The 10,633-nt window shown below is 39.4% G+C and overlaps 1 protein-coding gene across 1 annotated transcript; it reads left to right on the top strand.

The window, feature by feature from the left end:
• Positions 1 to 3,354: 3,354 nt before the first annotated feature.
• LOC133139200 (galectin-2-like) lies at positions 3,355 to 7,237 on the top strand. Its single transcript, XM_061258593.1, has 4 exons — positions 3,355 to 3,390; positions 5,647 to 5,723; positions 5,825 to 5,981; positions 6,855 to 7,237. The coding sequence occupies exons 1-4, from the start codon at positions 3,385 to 3,387 to the stop codon at positions 6,999 to 7,001; spliced, it is 387 nt and encodes a 128-aa protein (XP_061114577.1). The 5' UTR covers positions 3,355 to 3,384; the 3' UTR covers positions 7,002 to 7,237.
• Positions 7,238 to 10,633: the final 3,396 nt, after the last annotated feature.

Raw genomic sequence — 10,633 nt, 5'->3', positions numbered from 1 at the left:
AAATTAAATTAACCCTGTTCCAGTAGCATTGGTCAGACTACACGCGTTTCCTTCACCTCTCGGATACTTCCGCCTTTTGGTGTATTTGGGGGGTTTTCCTACAGTAACAAACATGTCACTTACTATAAAATAGATCTTTCAAAAATGGCAAATGTCATATGAAAAAGAATTCTGAAATACCACTGGATAACTGTGTGTGTACTGTCCAGTTAGGATAGTTACATTTAAATGTGCATAGCATAAATAATAAATAGCAGTGTTTGAGTTTTATTTTATGACTGTGGAAATTAGTTGGGTCTAATGGACAAGAAGGATGCCACGGTTAGTAATATGTGCTTCGTGTAACATTTATATTTGATTTTGTACAATTAGCGATTATGTTTGTAACTAGTTATTACGAAAATGCATGTATATTTGTTCATTTGCGTTCCAGGTTTCACAATCTGCTTGGTTTTCAGTAAAAATTACGAAAACAAGTTGAATGGAGTCCGTACCCCTCTGTCCAGCCTTTCGGTCAGCATTAGTAGACCGCACAGTGTGTGTATGTCTATACCTGTCTGCACTGGATAAAACAGAACACTGTGTGTGCATACCAGTCTACACATCACATGATGGACAGAATTTCAGTATGAGTATTATCTCCTGCATGTGGGATGTGTTTTTGTGTCCTCTGATAGTCTTCTTCTGATAATATTGATGGATAAATGTAGTAACGCACAGACTGTGAGGCAAAACAATTTATCTGCTTTGTCCATCCCCGAATATGCATGTGTGTGTGTCTGCATGTGTCTGTGTGTGCATTTGTGTACATGCGTGAGTGTGCTTGATATCCACAGAGAAACAAAGAGGTGATTTTAAAAATAAATATGTTGAGGGAATCTTAGTCCAATAATTCAATGGACAGTGCCACATTTTTTGTCATTTTGGTTCTGTGCTCTAGCACTTTGAGTTTGATGATATAAGGATATAATGACAAGGAGGTTGAAGTGCAGACATTCAGCTTCTATCTGAATGTATTTTCATCCATATCTGATGGACTGATTAGAAATAACAACACCTTTTGCACATGGTCCCCCCATTTTAAGGTACTACAGGTAATTGTTGAATTGGCTTCACAGATGCGTTCTGTTGGGCAGGTGTATTCATTTATGTCGTCGGTGAATGCAGAAGAGAGCTGTTGATGTCTTCGGAGATTGCTGTTGGGCTGTGATAAAATTAGGAAGACAGCAGTGTCGATGCAAGTTAAGCTGGTTGTCATAAGGCTCATGAAATGAAAATCAATCAATGAGGAACATTGCAAAAACCCTGGGCATGACAAAATTTGGGTTCAGTTTGGTTCATTATTAACAAGAAAACAACTGGTGAACTCAATTATGTCAATAGACCCAGTAGAGCTGGAGTAGTACACCAGCAGGACAACAAAGAGTACACTACAAGATGCAAACCACTGACAAGCCTGACTAACAGAAAGGCAAGATTTGTTTGCTAAAAAGCACCTAAAAGAGCGCCAAGAGTTCTGGAACAAAGTCTTGTGCACAGAGGAGACAAAGATTAACATGTACCAGAGTGATGGAGGAAAAAGGAGATTGCCCAAGATTCAAAGCATACCATTTCCTCCGTGAAACATGGGGAGGGCGTGTTTTGGCTTGGGCCTGTTTGGCTGCTAGTGAAACAGGCTCACTTATCTTCATCGGTGATGCAACTGCAGACCGAAGTTGAGCAATGATTTCTGAAGTCGACAGAAATATTTTATCTGCTCAGAGAAAACCAAATGCCTCCAAACTTGTTGGACGGCACTTCACCATGCAACAAGTCAATGACCCGAATGACCCGAAACATACTGCAGAAAAAAGAGGAGACGATGTATAAAATGGATGTAATTCCTACACAGATCACCTGCTGTGGATGTAAATATCCAAAAATTAAAGGTGGCAGTACATTTTCATAATTTAAAATCCAATGTGCTGGAGTACAATGCCAGAAGGACAGAAATTGTACCACTGTCCAAATATTTATGGACTGCACTGTAAATATAAATGATATAAATGTAGATCAAGACCTTGATATTTATTCTTTTTATTTCATCGTTTTTTAACTTCAGTCTTTTTTTAAATTTTTTAAAATTGTTTTTATTTTTTTACTTCCTTTTTAGTAATCTGTCTGGTATCTCTCATGCCTTCTCTTCCCCATTCCCCATGTTCTCTCCTTCTCTCCTCCAGGTGACCATAACCTTCACGGACACTGCATTTTACATTAATCTGCATGATGGCCATATGTTGGAGTTCCCCAACCGTCTGAAAAAATTGAGATACGATTTCATTAAGATTTATGATGATGTCAAGGTCAATGGCATAGATATGAAATAAAGACCAACCAGGAGGTGCTGGACATCTCCTTTCTGGCCCCTGATTGGCTGCTCTGCTTCTGCTTCCTGGTGCCTTCCTACAGCAATTGTCCCTCCCAGAGATCAGTGCACTTAATCCAGTGCTTCTCTGAAACATTTACTAGAGACCCTCTGACATCTGTCAAAACTCAGTGCGTATGATAATCATTTCAGCTTCAACAATAAATCTCTATCATGAGTTAATCTGTGTGTGGCACTTTATTGGGGGCAGAGGGGTCCAGTTCTTTCTACAAGTGAGTAAGTGCACTTTGTGTCGGATCTCGCTCTACCTTCAAAAGGTGCACGGATTAATGCGCTCAACCAGAGGAAGATGGATACGTGTGTTCAGCGGCTATAGTTGGAAATGTCTAACTTCTCTGAATAAAAACGTCTCGAATTTTTACTATTTTTTTCCTGCACATGTATTTCTAATTCACACGATAATTCAGAAGGATACTTATACTGAGGCTAGAATACACAAGACACTAAGCCTCTAATTCAGCTGACCAAACCGGAGTACATGAACAGCGATGGGGGTCTCAGACATAGAACCCCAGCTATCAGGAGCTCACAAAGCTCTCCACTGAGACGGGCGATAACTCCTTCAACTTTTTTAAATGCATTTTTTAATGTGGAAAATGTAGCCTACTTATTCTGTCGGGTTGTATTCTTTTTCATTGTGCATGTATTTGCATTCTTTCATTTTCCTGTGGTACTGAGACAAATCTAGTCATGCGACATTTTGCAATCCTTTCCTGTGTATTCGACACATTGCATTTTTCAGGAGAACGTACACAAAAAACACCCCCACTTTACTAAAACACCCACAAGTTAATATGTTTGGAATATTTTGATTCTACCACGGGCAATCACTGAATTTGATTGGTTAGAGCTTGCCAAATCCTGCCTTCTTAGCTCTCTCAGATACACATAAATACAGGCACCACGCCTTATATTCAGAACTGCACAGCTGTAAATACCGTACTACTGATACCGCCAAGATGACTGTAAGTGATGAGAATTATTTTAGTTTTGATGATGTAAGATTTGATCTATTATTTTAGTACTGTTCGCCGGGTCAAAGTGACCTGGAACATTATTGGGATTTAAGAGCAATACATAAATAATAATTGTGTCAACATACTTAACAAATATTGTCTATCTCATTCCTAAAAACAATATAGATACAATATATGGTTAATGCCTGCTAATTAACTCTGCCAGATTATATTTAACAATTACAGCACCATTTATTTTTTGTGAAAAAGTTGTAATTCAAACAAGAAATCCACGATAATGAAGAAACAAGGCTTTTATGACTATTGATGGTTATTGTTTTGAGCTGAAACATAAAACAAGTACCAAACGTGTCACTTACTATAAAATAGATCTTTCAAAAATGGCAAATGTCATAAGAAAAGGAATTCTGAAATACCACTGGATAACTGTGTGTGTATGTGTACACCTGTCTGCACTGGATAAAACAGAACACTGTGTGTGCATACCAGTCTACACACCACATGATGGACAGAATTTCAGTATGAGTATTATCTCCTGCATGTGGTATGTGTTTTTGTGTCCTCTGATAGTCTTCTTCTGATAATATTGATGGATAAATGTAGTAACGCACAGACTGTGAGGCAAAACAATTTATCTGCTTTGTCCATCCCCGAATATGCATGTGTGTGTGTCTGCATGTGTTTGTGTGTGCATTTGAGTACATGCGTGAGTGTGCTTGATATCCACAGAGAAACAAAGAGGTGATTTTAAAAATAAATATGTTGAGGGAATCTTAGTCCAATAATTCAATGGACAGTGCCACATTTTTTGTCATTTTGGTTCTGTGCTCTAGCACTTTGAGTTTGATGATATAAGGATATAATGACAAGGAGGTTGAAGTGCAGACATTCAGCTTCTATCTGAATGTATTTTCATCCATATCTCATGGACTGATTAGAAATAACAACACCTTTTGCACATGGTCCCCCCATTTTAAGGTACTACAGGTATTTGTTGAATTGGCTTCACAGATGTGTTCTGTTGGGCAGGTGTATTCATTTATGTCGTCGCTGAATGCAGAAGAGAGCTGTTGATGTCTAGTCCTGATTCTAGACTTTGCAATTGCCTTTGGAGATTGCTGTTGGGCTGTGATAAAATTAGGAAGACAGCAGTGTTGATGCAAGTTAAGCTGGTTGTCATAAGGCTCATGAAATGAAAATCAATCAATGAGGAACATTGCAGAAACCCTGGGCATGACAACATTTGGGTTCAGTTTGGTTCATCATTAACAAGAAAACAACTGGTGAATTCAATTGATCAATAGACCCAGTAGAGCTGGAGTAGTACACCAGCAGGACTACAGAGAGTACACGACAAGATGCACACCACTGATAAGCCTGACTAACAGAAAGGCAAGATTTGTTTGCTAAAAAGCACCTAAAAGAGCCCCAAGAGCTCTGGAACAAAGTCTTGTGCACAGAGGAGATAAAGATTAACATGTACCAGAGTGATGGAGGAAAAAAGGGATTGCCCAAGATTCAAAGCATACCATTTCCTCCGTGAAACATGGGGGAGGGCGTGTTTTGGCTTGGGCCTGTTCTGCTGCTAGTGGAACAGGCTCACCTATCTTCATCGATGATGTGACTGCAGACCGAAGTTGAGCAATGATTTCTGAAGTCGACAGAAATATTTTATCTGCTCAGAGAAAACCAAATGCCTCCAAACTTGTTGGACGGCACTTCACCATGCAAAAATAAGGCCCTGGTCCTTATCTTTGTTGTACGGGTAGCAATTGAAATTGTACTTCCCTCTAGGGTCTTTCAGCGCACTTATCCCTGGTTATGGGTATGCACTTTGTTGTACGTCGCTCTGGATAAGATGTAAAAGTCAATGACCCGAAACATACTGCAGATTCAATCACTGGATATGAATCCAATTGAACATGCATTTTACATGCTGAAATTAAAATTCAAGCCGACCGTCTTCACTTCAACCTCATTGTCATTTGTCATTGTATCCTTTCAAACTCAAAATGCTAGAGTACAGAACCAAAATAACAAAAAAATGTGTCACTGTCCAATGAATTATGGTGCTCACTGTCTGTGCAGAGGTGTGAGGGCAAATTAGAGATGATGGTAATGTGAGAAGACGTGAAGACCCCTTTTTGGTCCATATTTACCATGATCTGTTCATGTTTTCTGCCTAAGAGAACTGAAAGAGTGAATGCATAATCACAAGAAAAATGTTTTATGTTTTGACCATAGGTCGAGTTCAAGAACATGAGCTTCGAGTCAGGAATGGAACTAAAAGTCACTGGGAGCCCTAACAAGAATGCATCCCGGTGAGCCATTGCTGCCTCTGTATGCTCTTGGTAAACCTCTTGCTGTCTTCATCCATGTTCATCCATCACCCATGCATTGTGTGGCTCTCTTTCTCTCCCAGTTTTGTGATCGAAGTGAGAGAATCTGATGAAAATATTGCGCTGCACTTTACCCCGACCTTCTGTGGTGTCATCATCATGAACTCCATGAAGGACGGAGTCTGGGGTGAGGAAGTGAGATCTTCACACTTCCCTTACCAGTGTTTGCAGGAGTTTACGGTGAGTCTTGAGACAGGGAGACGCTCTGTTGGAGGTGCTGAAAGGACACTTTGTCCAGTCTTCTGTACCTGTGTCCAATGGATCAGTTTGTGATTCAGTATCGGTGTCATAGGGGGGTATGGGGAGGGGGGTTGCTACTGTAACCGCAAGGCAAGATTCATGGGAAATATTCCAACAAATGAATTCAATGTGAAGTACATTGCATCCTATAGTATGTTCTTTATTCAAGACCTAGGTAAAACTAGGTAACTAGGTAAAAAATAAGTTTATACAAAAATGGATATACTGTGTTGTCTGAATGTATCTGTAGAGTGATAAATAATGTTCCTAAATATATGTAATTGACACAAATCTGGTTTTTATGCTAACAATAGCTAATACCAGACTCCAAAGGCAATCAAAAGCCTATAATCAAGACTAGATACTGAAAGATTTCTTATACCTGCACCAAGGGAGTGATTGAATACACCAGTCTAATCGGAAAACAGCCGAGAAGCCAACAGCCCAATAACCTTTCATCCACAAAAAAAGAGGAGACGATGTATAAAATGAATGTAATTCCTACACAGATCACCTGGTGTGGATGTAAATATCCTCAAATTACAGGTGGCAGTACATTTTCATAATTTAAAATCCAATGTGCCAGAAGGACAGAAATTGTACCACTGTCCAAATATTTATGGACTGCACTGTAAATATAAATGATATAAATGTAGATCAAGACCTTGATATTTATTCTTGGATCACTTGTTGCCTTTTTATTTCATCATTTTTTAACTGTAGTCTTTTTTTTACTTCCTTTTTGGTAATCTGTCTGGTATCTCTCATGCCTTCTCTCCCCCATTCCCCATGTTCTCTCCTTCTCTCCTCCAGGTGACCATAACCTTCACGGACACTGCATTTTACATTAATCTGCATGATGGCCATATGTTGGAGTTCCCCAACCGTCTGCAAAAAATGAGATATGATTTCATTAAGATTTTTGACGATGTCAAGGTCAATGGAATGGATATGAAATAAAGACCAACCAGGAGGTCCTGGACATCTCCTTTCTGGCCCCTGATTGGCTGCTCTGCTTCTGCTTCCTGGTGCCTTCCTACAGCTGTGCTACCAGTGCACTTTGTCCCTCCCAGAGATCAGGGCACTTAATCCAGTGCTTCTCTGAAACATTTACCAGAGACCCTCTGACATCTATCAAAACTCACTGCATATGATAATCATTTCAGCTTCAATAATAAATCTCTATCATGAGTAAATCTGTGTGTGGCACTTTATTGGGGGAAGAGGGGTCCAGTTCTTTCTACAAGCGAGTACCGTAAATCCTCAAATTGTGTCCGGGATTCTATTTGAAGCCGGGCCTCGGATAATAGCCGGGGGCGTGGTCGATTTGGAAAAATAAAGGCCGGCACCATTTATTTTTTGTGAAAAAGTTGTAATTCATACAAGAAATCCACGATAATGAAGAAACAAGGCTTTTATGACTATTGATGTTTATTGTTTTGAGCTGAAACATAAAACAAGTACTGTAGAGCATTTTACATAAGTGTGCCCCTCTACAGACCCCCAAAAGGATACAGACTGTGTTGACCATGTTGACACAAGGTCAGCAAGGTTTGATGAAAAGACAGTGCTTGTCAATACAGGACTATTGCTCCCATCATTGTGCTGCCTCTGCGCAATTCTGCCACCTCAGTGGAATGCTCCCAGAACTGATGAGTTGAAATAGCACTGTATAAACCATGGGTTTTCCATATACAGTGTTTGGTGTCTTTAGATAGCTAATGGTGTGAGAAATACTTTGGTGTCATTGGTGGTGTAGTACACTGGTTGCTGAATAAAGATCTTGTAGGAATAAACCACAGGTAATGCAAGTTACCTGTGAGTCAGCATCCAGCTGTAATACAAAGGTTAACCAGGTTTGTTGGACATACAGAGATGACATCAGCAGGACCATTGTTGTTACCTCCATCTTTATTTGATGATTTGTTTTTTTCCTGAAAACCCTGGGTATATAGAGGGAAACGTGGAATGGTTCGAGGAGACTCGTTAATACAACCTCCGGCGCACCATTCGCGTATAGCCATTAATATTGCACCTTTCCACGTAATTATATTTCTGCATTGCACATTATTGAATAAATTGTATTAATTTGAACTTGCATCCTCTTGAATTACATCACTGCACACATAGCAGTTTACAGTCCTAACACACATATACAACCTAGGATACCTGCACCCCGTAGTCACTCGCCTATACACCAGTACCGTCACAAGATACATACTAAGTGTATCATTGTAGGCTATACAGGCCATAGGTACGTCCGCGTCTATACAAATAGATAACGATCTTAAAGAGCCACACTATTGGTGGACATTTGCAGTTCCTTTTGTATGACTGTTAGAGCAGAGGAGCAGTTGAACTTATCTTTTGGAGTCAGATAAACGAGAACAAAATTAAATTAACCCTGTTCCAGTAGCATTGGTCAGACTACACGCGTTTCCTTCACCTCTCGGATACTTCCGCCTTTTGGTGTATTTGGGGGGTGTTCCTACAGTACCAAACATGTCACTTACTATAAAATAGATCTTTCAAAAATGGCAAATGTCATATGAAAAAGAATTCTGAAATACCACTGGATAACTGTGTGTGTACTGTCCAGTTAGGATAGTAACATTTAAATGTGCATAGCATAAATAATAAATAGCAGTGTTTGAGTTTTATTTTATGACTGTGGAAATTAGTTGGGTCTAATGGACAAGAAGGATGCCACGGTTAGTAATATGTGCTTTGTGTAACATTTATATTTGATTTTGTACAATTAGCGATTATGTTTGTAACTAGTTATTATGAAAATACATGTATATTTGTTCATTTGCGTTCCAGGTTTCACAATCTGCTTGGTTTTCAGTAAAAATAACGAAAACAAGTTGAATGGTGTCCGTACCCCTCTGTCCAGCCTTTCGGTCGGCATTAGTGGACCGCACAGTGTGTGTATGTCTATACCTGTCTGCACTGGATAAAAGAGAGCACTGTGTGCATACCAGTCTACACACCACATGATGGACAGAATTTCAGTATGAGTATTATCTCCTGCATGTGGTATGTGTTTTTGTGTCCTCTGATAGTCTTCTTCTGATAATATTGATGGATAAATGTAGTAACGCACAGACTGTGAGGCAAAACAATTTATCTGCTTTGTCCATCCCCGAATATGCATGTGTGTGTGTCTGCATGTGTCTGTGTGTGCATTTGTGTACATGCGTGAGTGTGCTTGATATCCACAGAGAAACAAAGAGGTGATTTTAAAAATAAATATGTTGAGGGAATCTTAGTCCAATAATTCAATGGACAGTGCCACATTTTTTGTCATTTTGGTTCTGTGCTCTAGCACTTTGAGTTTGATGATATAAGGATATAATGACAAGGAGGTTGAAGTGCAGACATTCAGCTTCTATCTGAATGTATTTTCATCCATATCTGATGGACTGATTAGAAATAACAACACCTTTTGCACATGGTCCCCCCATTTTAAGGTACTACAGGTATTTGTTGAATTGGCTTCACAGATGCGTTCTGTTGGGCAGAACATTTATGTCGTCGGTGAATGCAGAAGAGAGCTGTTGATGTCTTTGGAGATTGCTGTTGGGCTGTGATAAAATTAGGAAGACAGCAGTGTCGATGCAAGTTAAGCTGGTCATCATAAGGCTCATGAAATGAAAATCAATCAATGAGAAACCCTGGGCATGACAACATTTGGGTTCAGTTTGGTTCATTATTAACAAGAAAACAACTGGTGAACTCAATTATGTCAATAGACCCAGTAGAGCTGGAGTAGTACACCAGCAGGACTACAGAGAGTACACTACAAGATGCAAACCACTGACAAGCCTGACTAACCGAAAGGCAAGATTTGTTTTCTAAAAAGCACCTAAAAGAGCCTCAAGAGTTCTGGAACAAAGTCTTGTGCACAGAGGAGACAAAGATTAACATGTACCAGAGTGATGGAGGAAAAAAGGGATTTCCCAAGATTCAAAGCATATCATTTCCTCCATGAGACATGGGGGAGGGCGTGTTTTGGCTTGGGCCTGTTTGGCTGCTAGTGAAACAGGCTCACTTATCTTCATCGGTGATGCAACTGCAGACCGAAGTTGAGCAATGATTTCTGAAGTCGACAGAAATATTTTATCTGCTCAGAGAAAACCAAATGCCTCCAAACTTGTTGGACGGCACTTCACCATGCAACAAGTCAATGACCCGAATGACCCGAAACATACTGCAGAAAAAAGAGGAGACTATGTATAAAATGGATGTAATTCCTACACAGATCACCTGCTGTGGATGTCAAAAAATTAAAGGTGGCAGTACATTTTCATAATTTAAAATCCAATGTGCTGGAGTACAATGCCAGAAGGACAGAAATTGTACCACTGTCCAAATATTTATGGACTGCACTGTAAATATAAATGATATAAATGTAGATCAAGACCTTGATATTTATTCTTTTTATTTCATTGTTTTTTAACTTCAGTCTTTTTAAAAAAATTTTTAAATTGTTTTTATTTTTTTACTTCCTTTTTGGTAATCTGTCTGGTATCTCTCATGCCTTCTCTCCCCCATGTCCCTCCCAGAGATCAGTGCACTTAATCCTGTGC

Source organism: Conger conger, chromosome 10, assembly GCF_963514075.1.
Source record: "Conger conger chromosome 10, fConCon1.1, whole genome shotgun sequence".
In the NCBI taxonomy this organism is placed as follows: domain Eukaryota; kingdom Metazoa; phylum Chordata; class Actinopteri; order Anguilliformes; family Congridae; genus Conger; species Conger conger.
Note: the sequence above shows the minus strand (reverse complement) of the source record. Positions and strands in the feature narration are given on the sequence as shown.